General features: G+C 54.5%; 1 protein-coding gene across 5 annotated transcripts in view; it reads left to right on the forward strand.

The window, feature by feature from the left end:
* LDLRAP1 (low density lipoprotein receptor adaptor protein 1) overlaps nucleotides 1-16,876 on the forward strand; it is a 48,120-nt gene that overhangs the window by 4,650 nt on the left and 26,594 nt on the right. For 4 of the 5 annotated variants that reach the window (XR_009009194.1, XR_009009195.1, XM_057552390.1 and 1 more), the window contains exons 2-8: nucleotides 4,057-4,199; nucleotides 5,018-5,130; nucleotides 7,470-7,584; nucleotides 12,916-12,988; nucleotides 13,374-13,460; nucleotides 13,988-14,118; nucleotides 15,800-15,834. Coding sequence is in view for 3 of the 5 variants with exons in the window: in XM_057552390.1 (XP_057408373.1) it covers nucleotides 4,057-4,199; nucleotides 5,018-5,130; nucleotides 7,470-7,584; nucleotides 12,916-12,988; nucleotides 13,374-13,460; nucleotides 13,988-14,118; nucleotides 15,800-15,834 (697 nt within the window). In the remaining 2 variants the exon portion in view is untranslated. The remainder of the gene's footprint in view (nucleotides 1-4,056; nucleotides 4,200-5,017; nucleotides 5,131-7,469; nucleotides 7,585-12,915; nucleotides 12,989-13,373; nucleotides 13,461-13,987; nucleotides 14,119-15,799; nucleotides 15,835-16,876) is intronic. The other variant, XM_057552380.1, reaches the window with a different exon arrangement.

Genomic DNA, 16,876 nt, shown 5'->3' on the forward strand with positions numbered 1-16,876 from the left:
GTGAAAGTGCAGAGTCCTAAACACTGGACCGCAGGGAATTACCTTTTTTAAATTATCATTTTCTTTTGATAGTCTTAACAACTTCTCAAATTTGCCTAGCACTTCTCACATGCTGAACCTTTTTCTGATGACACTCCTGCAGGCCTGAGCCCATTTGTCAGGTAAGGAGACTGTGGCCTAGAGAAGCAGCCACACTCCAGGTCACAGCAGAGCTTGGGTCCTCTTTTGAGATGTCACTCTGTGGCTCCTGAGGCCATCTCCCCACCAGGCTGGAGGAGGCTGGAGGCCAGGACCCCTGCTGGAGGTTCCCCCCTGGCCCATGGGTTTGGCTGCAGCTCTGATGTTCCAGGCACCAGCCAGGCTGGGTCTCCCAGGGCAGCAGAAGGGGCACAAGGGCACAAGAGCTCTGACTCCTGGGCAGGGGCCCGCTTAATAAGAAAAGAGTACGTGTTTGCAGCTACAAGTTAGACTGGGCATATTGTCCATCCATCCCCAGCTAATTCTGACAGCAGGTCATCTGTAAAATCGTAAAGTTAAAATAGTGCAGTCATTACCCACTACAGGGCCAAAAATAACCAGGACCGGAACAGCACTGTGGACTCAGGCCTGTATTTGCCTGGGGGCCTCCGGGAGCTCTTCCTGAAACCCTGGGCTCCTCCTGGGAAGGAGCATGTGGCCTGCAGCCTATCTGAGGTGGCTGGATGGTGACCGGGCCAGTGTGGCAGTGAACCCTACCTCTGTCTTTATTGAGTGCTATTTGGTTCTGGTTTCTTCAGGGAGGGTGGGGAGTGTGAGAGAACTTACACCTCACTGAAGAGATGAATCATGCCCAGAAGTATAGGCGCGGAGGCAGGGTTCCCTGGAGAGGCAGGAGGATCTCTGCGGGGCCTGGGAGGGGCAGGGAGAAGTAGAATGAGACAGAGCAGCAGCACTGAGAAGGAATGCCCCTTCTCCATACTAGCTCCTGGGGGAGGCAGACGTGCTCAGCTGTCCTTCAAGAGGAAAACACACAGCAGGCAGCTGCTTGGTGGTGGTGATATGGCTGTGGGAGGAAGAGAAGGAGATCCATACTCAGGAGGGGCGGAGAAACCCCTGACAGGAGGAACAGGCCCCAGGAGGCAAAACCATGGGTGGGGCCCTGGGCTAAGCACATTACATTTTATTGTCTCATTATCCTGTGTTACTATCTCATCAAAGGGTCACCACAGCCCTGTGAGCTGGAGACTTTTGCTTCTCCCACTTTATAGAAGAGACAGCTGAGGCTCAGGGAAAGTAATTAACTTGCTCAGGCTCACTCAGTGGATTCTAGGATTCAGGCCCTTGCTCTTAACCACTAGGCTATACTGCCTCAAAGAAGGCTTCCTGGAGGAGGCTGGATGCGAGGGGTTTCAATCAAGCAAAGGGAAGGGCATTTCTGGTAGAGGGAGCTCCTTGAGCAAAGGCACAGAAGTGGGAAAGTAAATGTTACGTCATGGGAAGAAGCTGTGTCTGATTGGAACCTCTGCTGTGTGTGCGCGCCTGCATGTGTGTGCGTGTGCATGTGTGTGCGTGTGCTTGCGTGCAGGGATATTGTGGGGGAGATGAGGCTGGGCAACCTATCACTTCGCAACAGTCCTTGTGGGAGTTGCCAGTAGTGGTTTGGGAGCTGGGGTCCCTTTGATTGCTGTGTGACCTTGCACAAGTCCCATCCTTCTCTGGGCCTCAGTTTTATCATCTGTCAAGTGAGGAGGTTGGGCAGAGGGCCTCTGAGGCTGATGAGTGGCAACCAGTCTACCAGGGCTCTCTTCCAGGAGGCCATAGAAGAGGGGAAGGGTCAGGCCAGGGAAGGAGGATTGCAGAAAAATGCCGAGCATTTCAGAGGTCAGGGGGGGACTGGGGAACGTTTTGACAGCAAAGAGGTCGTCTGTGACCTTGGCAAGCTTTGGCTCTTTCGGAATGGAGGGAGCGGAAGTGGTTTTGGAGAGGGGCCAGGAAAGGGCTGAGCTGGCGGAAATGGGAGAGAGAAGACATGAAAATGGGGAGAGGAAGGATGTTTGCCGTGGGGCAGGGATGGTTAATGAGATGAACAAGGCCACCCCTGATGGATTGGTATTGCCAGCCAGGAGCCTTTTTTTGAGAAACAGTTCAAAGCCTTTAAATCAGAGGGAATAGGGCTGCAGTTGATTAGCAATGTCTGCCAAGGACACAGGCGACAGGCATGGCAGCACATAGTCTGCCATCCTTGCTTAGATGAATATCGGGTTGAAAGTGGTGGTCTAGGCATCTACCTACAGAGAGGAAGCCTCAGGAATTAAGAATTACAGGGGGGAAATACTTCTGCCTCTAGGAACTTGTCCATGACCTTTTGCTAAACTGAGGGTAGTTTGCCTCATGGCAAGATAGCGTTTGCCTAATGGTTAGGAACTTGGGCTTTAAGTGTCAAATAGACAACTAATTTGGCAAATTACTTGTCCTTTGAGCCTCAGTTTCCTCCTCTGTGAAATGGGAATGAAAGAATGCCAGCTTGCAAGGTAGCCGTGAGTGTTAGAGGTAATGGTAAGAGCTGCTGCTTTGTTGTTACTGTAGCTCTGTTTTGCCCTGATGGTGGCAACATTCTTGGTTTCTTTGAGAGCAAGGCCCACGTCTGAGTTGCTCCAGGGTTCCCATCACCAAACCCAGGACTGGGACACCTCGGGGACTTTCTGATTCTCTTTGGAGGATCAAATGAAATAGACTCATGGTTGATGGGACAGAGGATGGGGTCACTTTGGGGTCTTCTCAGTGGGGGCTGGCTTCATGTGGGGTGGAGGCCTAAGGGCAGAGGCTGGAGGGCAGTGGTCCAGGGTCCAGAGCTGAGGATGGGGTTGGAGGCATTGCAGGCCTGAAAGCCTTGGGGTTGTCTGGGTTCCTTCACTCAGGAATGCCAGCTGCATGCCAGGCTCTGGATGACAGGTTAACAAATTCCTGCTCACCTGGGTCTCAATTTGGGGGACGAGGCACTCCTGTGAATTCTTGTGTGACCCCTCCCACGGTGAAGACCACACTTCCCCTCCTGTCCCTCTGCCTGCTCAGGGCCCTCTCTCACGTGGGTGGGGGTGAAATGGAGGCCTCTTTCCAACTCTCCCTGCTGGTCTGTTTCACCACCCAGTAAGCCAGGCTCATCGCCTCATTTCCCAACCTTCCTGACCTCAGTCGTGATCCGAGCTTTCAGAGGATCCTTCCCGTGTGTCCTGCTGTGTGCCATTGCTGTAGCCCAGGCATTAGTCTCAAAGAGGAGAGGGGCCTTCCCTGACCATGCAGGTGGGGGGAAGCAGAGCTGGGATTTGAACCCAGGTCTTCGAGATTCAGTGGCCTTCATATGATGTTTTTTGAGCAGTCACCTCCCCCTTTCCCCACTAAGCCTTACCCCACGCCCACCCTCCTTGGGCTGCTGTCTCTTTCCTGGTCCCACTCCTCCCTACCTTTTGGTCTCTGTGGCTGTGCAGATGGAGGAAAGCAGGCCAGGCTGGGGCCATGGGAACCACCCAGTTTTGAATTCTGACTCCAACCCTTTACTCATTGTATGTGGCCTTTGTCTGACGACTTCACCTCTCTGAGCCTCAGTTTCCTAATCCGTAAAGTGGGAATAATACCCATCTCCCCGGGCTGCGTTGAAGATTCAATAAGAAAATGGCATGGTTTGCCCTCAGCAAGTGTTAACGTTGAAGTTAAGAGTTTGGGCTTTGGACTTGAAAATAAGAGTTTGATCCTTGGCTATTGCACTTGCTGGCTCTGTGGACTTGGTCATGTGATTTCGCCTCCCTGGGCCTCAGTGTCTTTGTCTGTAAATGGGTATGATAAAAGTGTCTGCCTCATAGGTTCTCATGAGGGTCAATGAGAAGATTTTATGTAACGCTTCCTACCGTGGTGCCTGGTACGTACTAGAAAATGTTAGTCCTTTATTAAAGATAAAAGTCATGATAGATGGGGGGACCCCAGTGTCCCTGTTGGGTCTTCCTAGGAGACGGGGGCTGCAGGCGCTGTCGCTGTGGTGGGTCCTGCCCGGCGGGGTCTGAGCGCCTATCCTCCTCTGCCCAGAGCTGCCTGAGAACTGGACAGACACCCGGGAGACACTGCTCGAGGGCATGCTCTTCAGCCTCAAGTACCTGGGCATGACGCTGGTGGAGCAGCCCAAGGGCGAGGAGCTGTCGGCCGCCGCTGTCAAGAGGATCGTGGCCACGGTGAGCCCAGTCAGCGGGGGCCGTGGGGGCACGAGGAGGGGGTAGCTCCTTCTGGGGGTCGGGGGACAGCACTCATCCCCTGCGTATCACCCTGACTGAATGTGTTGCAGCTGCCCTGCCCCTGCGCCCCCCTGCGTCCAGCTTAGAGACTCCAGAGGGCAGCCGTTGGGCTGACAGGGTCCGGTCAGTGCCCTCCTCTCCAGCTGCTGTGGCCATGGCCTCTCTAAGCCTCCCCTCCCTCAGCTCAGGCCACCGGCCTGGGGTGGGTAACTTAGTGCCAGGGAGGGATAGCGGGAGGGTTGCTGGCACCCAGCCACTTGCCCTGTGGCCTGAGGGACTGGATTTCCTCCCCAGCTCTGAGTGAGCGTGTGCCCTATGAGTCCACCTCTCTTGGTGGTCTCGGCCCCCTCTGCTCAGGCCCTGGCAGGTACGGTGGGTGGAGCGTGGAGTCCCCATCCTGCTGGGCTGTGATAGCGCATTCAGCCCTCAAAGTCTGAGGTCCCTCCTAGCTGTGTGTCCTTGGGCAACTCCCTTAACCCCTCTGAGCCCGTTTTCTCCTGAGGCAAAGCCCTGCCGCCTGTGAGGATGACTCGAGGTCCCATGCTTGGCAGACAGCAGGTACTCAGTGAGTGACACTTGTCCCTGTGTTTATTAGAAGAAGGTGTTGGCTGAATTGTCTTCCCCATCATGTCTGCCAGTCACCTAAGGTGAGGCCTCCCGTGGGCCTCGCGTCTGGGGCTTAGAGCAGCTGGGTGTAGCCCACGAGGGTGGGTCCCAAGTGAGGCAGGTAGGCTCCTCTGACCCACGTCTGCCCCAAGGCCAAGGCCAGTGGGAAGAAGCTGCAGAAGGTGACTCTCAAGGTGTCGCCACGGGGGATCATCCTGACCGACAGCATCAGCAGCCAGCTCATTGAGAACGTGTCCATTTACAGGTACGCTCAGCGTTGCGCACATTCACTCTGCTGCTCGGGGCAGTGGATGGAGTGCTTTGTCTGAATCCAGACTCTACCACTTCCTATCTGGGTGACCTTGGGGCCTTAGTTTCCTCCTCTGTGTGTGGGGTTGGAAACAGATCCCGCCCGGTGTGCGGTTATGAAGCCCTGGATGCCCAGCGCCTGGCTCACAGTGAGCATGTGGCTAAATGGCAGTTGCTGCTGCCATTATCACTAGTTGCAGCCGGCCTGGGACACCCCTGCCCCCCACCCCAGCCCTCAAGTGTGCTGCTGAGTCAGGTTTGGAGCAGAGAGCTGCGCAGTCACTGCTTTTTTCGCTGGGAATGCAGCAGCTCAGCTCTGGACATCTGGCCAGGCGGAAATGGGAGAGAGAGGCCAGGGAGGCCTCAGGCAGAGTCTGAGGCCAGAGTGTAGATGATCTCTGTAGGGGGTGGGCGCTGTTCACAGGGCCACAGGCCTGGCCCTTGGAGCCTCGGGCTGTCCCCGCCTCTCTCTTAGCTGGTCAGTTGTAAGATTTCAGAGCTGGAAGAGACAGGCAGCTCAGGTCCATTTTCCAGGTGGGGTAGCTGAGACCCAGAAAGTGAATTGCTCAAGGCCACGTGGTGAGAAGTGGCCAAGCTACGCCCAGGACGCCGAGGCCAGAGTTCTGTCAGGCCTCTCGTCCCTGCACTCTCTTGCCTTGTCTCCAAGCAGGTGGCTCAGCTGGCTGGAGCAAAGCCAGTACTGGGGTTTGTGGTGGGGGGGGGGGGGTGGATGTGTGTTGAGGGGGTGGTTTTAGAGTTTCTAGCTGGTGTCCAAGTACCTGCTCTGATGAGGTCTGTGCCAGGTGAGGAATCAGACCCAGCCCCTGCCTTCAAGGAGCTTCCAGTCTAGGAGGGGATGGAGCAGAGGACATGGGAGATAGAGTATAAGTGTGTCCCAAGAGGGCAGAGAAGGAGAGGCCTGCCTGGGGAAACTTGGGAGGACCTCTCACGGAAGGTGGCGCCTTGCTGGGGCTTGAAAAATAGCAGGATCTAGTTGATTGATACCGAAGACCCAGGGCATTTAGGACAGGAGGCTGGATCCCCTGGGTTGGAGAAGAGGCAGTTGGGAACCTGGCACCCCCGCCCTCTGCCCACCTGGAGGTTTTAAGTGGTGCTGATCCCTTTGTCAATGCCTGTGAGTGAAACTGGGGCCGCATGAGGTGAGGGAGTCTGCTGAGCTCCTGTCCCACCTCTGGGCTGCCAGCTCCTCTCCCGATTGGGATTCCCAGGATGACTGGAGGCAGCGGGGAGGGATCAGACAAGGGGGGAGAGGGTGTTTCAAGAGGAGGGAGCTGCTGTGTCTCCCTCCTAGGCCCCCGCCCTACTCCCAGCTCCTTTTCCCCTGGCCCCAGCTCCAAGAGAAGCTGTCAGTAGTCTCAGTCACCCTGGGAGAGATGGGCCTGTAACCCATCTGACCTGTGCGCAGGGGTGTGATCAAAGGGAGGGCAGGTGGGCGACACTCAGGTGAAGGGCACTGTGGGCAGGGTAGTGTCCTGCCCCCCTTTCCAGCTGGTTAGCACAAACTCTTAAGAGGCAGCATGGCAGTGGTTACGGCCTCCGGAAACTAGCCTGGTGGTCTGAGACTCCTAGCCTTAGTTTTCTCACCTGAAAAGTGGGGATAGTACTAGAACCCATCTCAGAGGGCAGTTGTGAAGATTCAGTGAGGTGATATCTAGAACGTTGCCTGGTGTACAGTGAGGGCTCACCTACTACTATTTTGGGATGTGGCTCAGTACAGGGGGATGTGCCCTTCCTCCAGTCTTTTTTTTTTTTTTATTTTTGGCTGCGTTGGGTCTTCATTGCTGCACGCGGGCCTTCTCTAGTTGCAGTGAGCGGGGGCTACTCTTCGTTGTGGTGCGCGGGTTTCCCATTGCGGTGGCTTCTCTTGTTGCGGAGCACGGGCTCTAGGCACGCGGGCTCAGGAGTTGTGGCTCACGGGCTCTAGAGCGCAGGCTCAGTAGTTGTGGCGCACGGGCTTAGTTGCTCCGCGGCATGTGGGATCTTCCCGGACCAGGGCTCGAACCCTTGTCCCCTGCATTGGCAGGCGGATTCTTAACCACTGTGCCACCAGGGAAGCCCTTCCTCCAGTCTTTACCACCACTCCTTCTTGCCTAGCCTGGGTTTCCCCACTCTCCCGCACCCCATGGATGGCCCAGGATGCTAGGCCCAGAGTCCCACCCTGGTGGAGTGGGATGGCAGGCTTTCTGGAACTCAGGGGAGATGCTCTAAGGGGCTCTCGGGATGTGGTCAGGCCCCTGTGCCGGAGTCTGGTGACACTTGCCACTTGCCTTTCAGAATCTCCTACTGCACAGCAGACAAGATGCATGACAAAGTGTTTGCGTACATCGCACAGAGCCAGCACAACGAGAATCTTGAGTGCCACGCTTTCCTCTGCACCAAGCGGAAGATGGTCAGTGGGGAGAGGCTGGGCTTGGGCAGGCTCTAGCCTCGCCTTGGCAGCCCTGCCTTGTGGGCCCTGACTGGGGGGAAGGCAGGACCCAAAGGTGACATCAGTTAAAGAAAGTATGAAATCCCTGGCAACCTCAAGTGGGTGCTGAGGGCTGAGGGCACCGTGTAGGGCTACAGTCAGGTGGGCCACCTGTCAGGATGGGCTGTCCTCGGCTGGCCTGTGGGCAGCGACAAGCCCTCGTTCCCAGTGAGTGCCCTGAGCCGCTTCCTCTCTATAATGTGATTTGATGGATTTGAGATCTGCGGCGGGGGGTCTCCTGTCACTGTAAGGTGCAGGGCCTTATAGGGATTAGTCTATAGAGACTGGTGATCAGAGGTGCCCAGCGTGAAAGGCAAAGGCGAGGGCCCTCAGAGGACCTGGCTTGCTGTGGCCAGAGAAGGGAGGGAAATGGCCATATTTTGGTACCTACTCTGCGCCTGTTTCAGTGGTCATCTTGAAGGTATCGTCTCATTTACTTCTCGGAACAACTCTGCAAGGTGGGCGCTGTAACTACGTTCATTGTTTTTATTTTTATTTTTAATGAGGAAACAGCCTCACAGAGGTCAGCTCTCTTGCTGAAGATGATGTGGCTAGCTGTCATCTAGCAGAGGGTGCCGTTAGCTAGCAGAGGGTCTAAACCCACGTTTCTCCTCTCCCTGCATGACTGTGAGGAGCCAGGAGTCCCTTACCCCATTTCCAGGCCACCCTGACACATCTAGCTGGGACGAGCTGGACCTCAGTGGTCTCTGGGCTTTTGTCTTGAACTTCGTGGCAAGCAGCTGGAGTGAGTCAGCCTTTGGCATTGAAGTTTTTGTTTCTGAGGCCCCCAAGGTCTGAGCATCCGCCCTGTAAGGAGGTTCCTGACATTTATTGATTTAGTATTGGCCTCTGTTAACCTCTGTGTACGAAGCCCAGAGCCCCAGTTCCTGTGCCCTATGGTCCTTATAGCCAAGGAGGTAGAATCCGTTCCCCTCCCCATGTCATCAAGGACATATCCAGGACATCACAGTCTTAAAGTGACCCCCGCCCCGCCCAGGCTTTCTGCTACCCCTCAGGGCCCTGTTCTCCAACTTCAGAGCCAGTAGTGGAGCATCTTCCAGTCTCCCTCTCTGCTTTGTCATCACATTGCTATTTCTGACTCTCACCCTCCTGCCTCCCTCTCATAAGGCCCTTTGTGATTGGGCCCGCTGGGTAATCCAGGATAATCCCCCATCCCTAAGTCCTTAACTTAATCACATCTGCAAAGTTCCTTTTGACATGTAACATTCACAGGTTCTAGGGATCAGAATGTGGACATCTTACCGGGGGTGGGGTGGGGTGGGGTGGAGGGAGCACGATTCAGCCTACCACAGGTCTTGTGGAAGGAGCACTGTAGGAGGAGACAGACCAGGGGCCTGATCCTCTGTGACCGTGGATAAGACCCTGACCTTCTTTGGGCTGCATGCCATCAACAGAATGAGGAGGTCACCTCAGTGACCTCCAGGATTGTTCTGAAAGGTCTCAGTTTCTTTTTTGCACCTTGTTTCTTTCCTGCAGACTTGGTGTCGCCAGCCACTCACCCGGGGCCTCATGATGCCCTAGGTCCCTGAGCTGCGGTGGCTTCTCCCGTGACAGCCTTGTTCCCACAGAACAAGCTCATTATGTCCCCATTGTTTGTCTCTTCCTCCCCACTGACCAGAGCAGCACTGGGCAGGGGCAGCTGGCCCTCAGCCATTGCTGCAGTGCAGGGGCTCCCAACATGTAGAGACTTCCTCTGGGATGGGGAGGTCGGGGGTAAAAGAAAGTGGATGCTGGCCCAGCGGCTAAGGGAGTCTGGCCTTGGGCCAGAGGACTTTAGACAGGCTTGAACAAAACCAGTCTGCCCCAGGCCAAGAGGTCAGGTACTGGGGAAAACAGCCAGCCACTGCTTGGTGCTGACAGCAGAGCCATTGGGCAGAGGGACGGGCTCCTGCTGGACACCCAGGGCCCAGACTCTTCGCTTTTCTTCGCCCATTCTCATCTGTATCAGGAGCGGCTGGATATTGGCTTGTCCATCTCCAGCCTTTCCCGCCTGGCCTCCCATTTCAGGGAGCCCTGGGGAGGCCCCTTGGAGAGACAGCCCAGCCCAGGGCGATGTCAGTAGACCACCTGATGCGTGTAGTGTCCTTGTGGCTCCCAAGGCCTCAGCTGAGCCCAAGCTGCCAGTGTGTTATGGCCTCGTGGTCTGGCCACGTTGGAGACCCTGAGACTCTCAGGGCGGAGTGGACGTTTCTGAGGAGGAGGCAGGAGGTGAAATGGGCGCCTCAGTCCGCATCCTGCCTGCTGGCAGGTCCCTCCACATGCTTGCTGCTGCCTGTCCCAGGCTGAGCTCTGTGTCGGGCACTGGGGACCCAGGGTGGCCGTGAAGATGCGAACGAGGCAATGGGAGAGAAGAGCCGGGATTCAGTAACAGGCATACAGGGAGCTTGGTTCTCAGGCGGAGGTTATTAAGTCACTCTGGAGGTGGCACATGAAGAGTTCTCAGAGAAGGAGACATTTTGAGGTGGGCTTTGAAGGATGAGTAGTAAGTAGGAGTTTGCCAGGCCAAGAAAAATGGGGCAGGGTGGTGAGGGGGTGGGTGCACTCTAGCACAGGAATCAGCACGTGCAAAGGCACAGAGGTGCAAAATGAAGTGGTATGATTGGGGGTTGGGGATTCAGATGTCACCAGAGCCTGGGTGGATGGCTAGGTAGAGTCAACCTCAGGGGAGCCTTGAATTTGGATGCTGACGTAGCCCTCAGTCGTTTTGGCCAAGGGCCCAGAGTCTCCACATCACCACCCTTCCTTGCTGGGCTGCCTGAATGAGCACGAAGCCTAGGACCCACCCAGATTGAGGGGCAAATGGGTCCCTTTCTGGGTCACCCACCAGTTCAGCTCAGCTCAGGCAGCCCAACCACCTGGCTTCTCTTTCCCTGTGGCTTCTATTGGGCATGGCCAGGATAAGGTTCTGTACAAAGAAATGTTTCCATCTGCCCACCTGGGAGGCCTCAGCCAGCACTTCAGCCAGCACTGACATGGCTCTGAAGTTAAGGTGCCATTGCTGGCATCGGTGGGGAGCCCAGGGTTGCAGTACAGGTGGACTCCCTGATTCTACCTGGGGTCGGGTGCAGCAGGGCCATTCTCCCTCCCAGGCCACTGGCATTCCTCAGGTCATCCTCTTGTGCAGTGATTTATGCTTCTGGGCAGCAGGGCTGTACAGGGCACCTGGCCCGACTTGGTTTGAGAACCTGGCTGGGGTCCTGGATTCCGGGGTCCTGGCCCAGGTCTGCAGCCCTAAGCTAAACCTGGTCTCCGTGAGAAGCTGACAGCCTGGTTACCCAGAACAACACAGGGACGTGAAAAACTGGGCAAGGCAGTACCTGGTCAGGGTAATAAGACAGACCCACAGGCCAGAGGCACTCAGGAGGGGCAGAATCCTGGCCTGTGGAGTCAAGGAGGGCTTTTCGGTGGGCAGGCCTGAGCAGTCCTTCCATCGCTAGTGCCCAGATTCCTGCAGTCGCCCAGGAAAACGGGGCCCACCCCCTCCCAGTCTCTGCCCAGCCTAGGCTTTCAGTCACCTGCATGCATCTGCATCTTGAGTTATATTTGGTTTAACTTGCAGCTCGGGACTTCAGGGTGAAAGGGTGGGGATGTACGCAAATGAACAAGCAGATTTATGCAAAAACAGTGTCAGGCTTGTGCCCTCAGATTTCCTGGAGGCAAAAATAATGGCGTTCCCATCTCCCTGGGTGATGGGCCACACTGGGTGACCAGCCCTTGCTTGGGCGTATAGTGATCTGACTCTGGCTGGTAATTAGCCCATACTTTTATTTCATGGGCAATTCTCAATGGTAACTGGGTCTATTAAACTTGATCCAGACGTGACAGCTTAAATTGTAAACAGCTGTGAAGAGTTTCATACTTAATTACCATATTTAAGTTTTGCCATAAAGCTCCCGTACTTCCATCAAAAATGTAAATGACAGAGACATTCAAATGAGATTTTATACTTCGTGAAATTTAATTGGCATGGCTCAGTCAGCTTGTTTAGGGATTTTAAATTTAAAAAAATTTTTAAAGGCAGTAGCCACAGATTCATTTCTCAATTAAATTGAGTTGTCTGGCGGAGGCGAAGGGAGTGGGGCTGAGGCTGGTTAGGCCTGAACTTGTACACTTGAAAGAGTCTGGCGCTTTCTTCCCCAGGCCGAGCTTGCAGAGGAGGCTACATGTTGCTTCCGGCTACAGTTTCGAGCTCTGGGACTTCCACTCCCAGAAGCTGAGCTGATTAACCCTGAACTGGAATCAGAGAGGAAAGGGCTGAGTTGAAGGTGGGCTAAGGGTAGGTCCTGGCTGGAGTGTAAGGCCTCAGGAGACCTGCCCCCGGGTACATGCAGTTCAGCCACCATCCTAGACACCCCTGGAGGGCTCTGGGAATCAGGGGTGTTCAGAGTCGATGCTTGCCTTCAGGGAGCACCCAGGTGGGGTGACACAGGCATGTGAGCTGGTGACACTTTCATATGCGTGACACCAGAGAGAAGTAGGCAGGGCTGTGGGAGCCCAGTGCCTGCGACGTGACGTGACGTGAGAGAGGTGGTGACATTTGAGTTGGGTTTGAAGGAGTAGATGGGAGTCCCCCAGGGGTTGAGGGACAAGGTGTGGCCCTTCTTTACAGGTGGGTTATGGCACTGGATGGTTTTAGTCTTCTGTCCTGGGCCCTCATGGACATATTGCTCCTGCCAGGAAATGTAGAAGCCTCCTACTACCTTTCTGGCATTCAGTTATAAGCCCCTCTGACCCAGCATAGTAGTAACCAGAGTCTAAGCTTTGCCTCTCCAGCTGTGGCTCATTCAGGCAGTGGCGGGGTCCTTTCCAACTCTGGCTTTTCTGTTCTCTCATTTTAAGGACTAAGTTACTGTGTGCAGTCCTCAGGTAATTAGGGAGGACTTCTCGGAGGAAATAAGCCTCACAGTTAATTGCATTTAGGGGAACTCAAAGGCTAAGGAAAAAAGTAGAGGTGAATAGCCATTGCCAAGGTGGGGATTGGAGTACCCGTGGGAATCTTGGCTGGGCTCCAGGTAGTGAAGATGGGGCCCAGCTGCCTGGGGAAGGTGTGGCCTCATTACATCTGCTTTGGTGATGTGGGAGGGGCCAGGACTCTGCCTCCACCCATCAGGCATTCCAGAGCCTGGGACAGCCAGGGTGGGCCTGGCCTGGAGTCCCTGGGCCTCCAGTTGAGACTTGCTTTTACCTGCCTAACACTGTACCCCTCCCCCGACCCCACTTCCTGTTTTTCAGGCCCAGGCTGTCACCCTCACAGTAGCCCAGGCCTTCAAAGTCGCCTTTGAGTTTTGGCAGGTATCCAAGGAAGGTGAGTCTTGTTTGTGGACATGGTGGGTGGGGTGTACAGGGGCGTTGAAGAAGACCAGCAGAGCAGTAGGGGTGGGGAGGATGGTAAAGGCTCTGGAGTCAGGCCTGGACTGATCGTCAGCTTCATCACCTATCTGGTTTGTGGTTTTGCACAGGCCCCTTCACCTCCGAGTCTCAGTTTCCCCATCTGAAGAATTGGGAACAGTTGTCTCCCTCCCCCAGGGTCCTTGTGAGGATTAAATGAAATATGCAAAGTTTCTTTTCTCCATTCTGGAGACCTAACACCTGCCCCCCGAGATTGGCCACAGCCTACCCCCTGCCCAGTGATGGCTAGGAATGGAGTGCTGGGGTCGGGGGCTCCAACGCGCTCTGCCTTGGTCCCACAGAGAAGGAGAAGAGGGAGAAAACCAGCCAAGACGGAGGGGACATCCTGGGTGGGGGCTGCCGAGACAGCACCCCTTCGCTGAAGAGCCGTGAGTCTTGGACGGGGGAGGGGCTGCATGGCACGGGGCCCTTTATCCAGAGGGTCCCCCTCCCTCCTGGGTTGGGGTAAACTCCTGGGTTTTTATCTTTGTTTTGTTGTTAAATAAATAATGCTTGTTTATTATAGAGAAATTAGCAAATGCAGGTAAAGGGGAAAAATTACTTGTTTTGGTGCATGTTCCTCCAGATATGTCTCTATACAGGTATATAAATCTGTGTATACATCTCTCCCTATACACTTTACATCTTCTTGTGTGATCTCTTAAAAAACTTAATACCTGTTGTGATTATGGGTTTCAGCCTAAACCATGAGTGGGAGAGAGCTTCCCACCCTGTGGGCAGCTGTCCAGCTGCTTCAGGAGGTGCAAGGGTGGGGCTCTGGGTGATAGGCCTGGAAAGGCCATGCCCAAGGAGGGAGTGAGGACCAGGGTAGCCCAGGAGGCTCCAGGATGGGGCCAAGAGATGGGGCTGGGAGACAGGGACCTCCTCTCCTACTGACACACCTGACCCCTCATAGTGGTCGCCACTGGGAACCTGCTGGACTTGGAAGAGACAGCCAAGGCCCCACTGTCCGCGGTCAGCGCTAACACCACTCACGTGGACGAGGCACTGCGACCTCAAGACTTAAACAGCAGCAGCGTTGTCTGGGTGAGTGGTCGTGTGGCCTGAGGACCCCCCAAGGATCCAGTGAGCCTCGGCCTGATCCCTGGATGAGGCCTAAGGCAGCTCCAGGGTGCAGGCCCTGGCACCTGTGACTTGCAGGCCTCTAGGAGGGCCTGACCCAGCCTAGCAACAGCCACACCCAGGGTAGGGGATGAACAATGTCCCCTTTGAACCTAGGGCTGCGTCCCCAACAGGCTTGGCTCCCAGCACAGCTGTCTCCTCACAATGCCTGGCCTCTTGGCCTGTGCATCCATGGCTCTGCCCACTGCAGGACCAGCCAAAGGCCCCCTTGTTCTCGGCATGGGCACTTGGCTCCTGAAGCCTCTCCCCTTCGGCCCTCTGAACGAGGAGCCTGAGACTCAGGCAGGCAGCCTGGCCCTTGACTCACTCTGTGACCCGGGGCAAGCACTCTGACCTCTCTCTGTCTCAGCTTTTTCACTTCTTCATTGATGATGATGACTTCTGCCTGCAGAATCTCCCAGAGGAACATAATTTTTTTATTTAAAAAATTAGAAATTTTTTTCATTTGGAAATAATTTCAGACTTATAAAAAAAATTACAGAAATGGTACAAAGAATTCCTGTTCCTCTTCATACAGATTCCCCAATTGTTAACATCTTACATAACCATGTTACAAAGATCAAAATTGTTAACATTTATGCAACACTTATATAATCTACAGACCTGATTCACATTTCTCCATTTGTTCCTCCGATATCCTTTTTCTAGTCCAGGATCTATTGCAGAATGACATGTTACTTTACTTGTCATGTCTCTTTTTTTTTTACGTTTTTGCAAAATCTTTTTTTTTATCTTTATTGGAGTATAATTGCTTTACACTGTTGTGTTAGTTTCTGCTGTACAACAAAGTGAATCAACCACATGTATACATATATCCCCATATCCCCTCCCTCTTGAGCCTCCCTCCCACCCTCCCTATCCCACCCCTCTAGGTTGTCACAAAGCATCAAGCTGATCTCCCTGTGCTATGCACGTCTCTTTAATTTTAAAAATCTGGAACATTGATGGATTTGAAAACCTATCAAATCCCATTGCCTGTTGGGGGCCACCCAGTGTCCCCCAGGCAGGCACTGTGAGCCTGTTCTCCAGTCTGGGAGCCAGCCTTGCCACCTGCCCGCCCTCCCGGAGGCTGTGGAGGGAGCCTTGCCCATTGTGTTCCCACCTCGGCTGTGGCATTCCTGCCATCAGCTATCCCTTGTGAGCTTGCAATTTGGGCTCAGCTTCTGAAAGTGGATGAAAGCAAGGAAACCTTCCTCCCATCCTCCCTCTTGGAACTTGAAAGCTGTAGAGATCGTCCGGTCCAACCCTCTCATTTTGTGGAAGGAAAAGCTGAGTCTCAAAGAGGAGCAGTGACTTGCCTAAGGTGTTGCTGAGTCGTGGCAGAGCTGGGAATTGAACCCCCAGGTCTTTAGGCACCTAGGTGCCCTTTCTCCTGTCCCACATCCCAGGTTTGGGTCCCTGTGCTGAGATGCTGGTGGCAGTAGCCAGGTGGAAGGCCTGCCTGTGCCTGTTCCTCTAGGCGCCCACCAGACTCCTACGCTTGTGTGCCACGTCCCTATAGCTTACCCAGGGCTGGGACAAGCCCCGGCTCTGAGCACGGGCTCCCCCTCTGAGGGTTCTTATCTCCTGCTTTGTTTTCCCCAAGGAGCTGGATGATGGCCTGGATGAAGCATTTTCAAGGTAACGTTAGCTGGGCTCCTGGTGCTGGGGGAGGAGGCCTGGCACTTGGGGGTTGGTCTCCAGGGCCCTTTGCCATGTCTTAGAATGTGAACTCTGACCTTCCCCAGAGCAAAAATCTCAACTCAGATACCTCCAGGGCTGGGGAGCTCACTATCTGGCTTGGTCTGCCAGAAAGTTCTTGCTGTTGAATCAAAAGCTATTCCTTGTGGCCGCTCTACCACAGGCTGAGCTGAACTGAGCACACCACAGCTCAGGTTGGCTTCCTCTTCCTACACCTGGTGTAGCCTTCAAAAATGGGCTTTTTTGCAGGCTTTGTTCCTTCTAGAGGTTTTGCATTTATGGAAAGGGGCAGGGAGAAGGCAGTGTTTAATTAAACCCATGGAGCATTACGTAGAGGAGGGATGTGAGGCCCATTAGGAGATATTTGGTCTAACCAGAGGCTGGTGGCATTTCCCCTTTTCCCAGGGGCCATCTCTGTCCATGGCTACCTTCAGCTTGGGGACACGCCACCGAGAAGGCTGGCTGAGGAGAGGCCCGGGCAGCTCAGGCTTCCGAGCACTGGGCCCTGGTCAGCCAGGCCTTCCTTTCTCCCTTGGGACCCTCAGCAGCCCCCTACAGCCCTCCCCCGCTTCCCCATCCCCTTCCTGCCAGAGCCACTGGAAACCTCTCGACCCAGCCCAGGTCGGGGGAGCGGCGTGTGTGGCCCCTTCATGATTCTTTTTACCATCTTCCCGGCTTCTCTGGCTGACTACAACCCCCTTGTTTGAAGGAAATCTTTCATTCGCTTTTTCCAGATTACTAAAGTGTCTTGTGCCCTTAATGAACAACTTGGAAAATCAGCAAAGCGTTAAACAGGAAATAACACCATCCCATAATCCCACAGCCCTGACTTTGGGGCTTAATTCACGCTAATCCTATCCATATATATTTTTTTGCATTGATCAGCTCGTCATATTTGCATTTGGGGATCCTGATTTTCACTTACTCCTGGTGTATCAGGAGCATTTCTCCAGGCTGTTAAAATCTCCTTGTAAACACCTCA

Source organism: Balaenoptera acutorostrata, chromosome 1 (genome assembly GCF_949987535.1).
Source record: "Balaenoptera acutorostrata chromosome 1, mBalAcu1.1, whole genome shotgun sequence".
NCBI classification, from domain to species: domain Eukaryota; kingdom Metazoa; phylum Chordata; class Mammalia; order Artiodactyla; family Balaenopteridae; genus Balaenoptera; species Balaenoptera acutorostrata.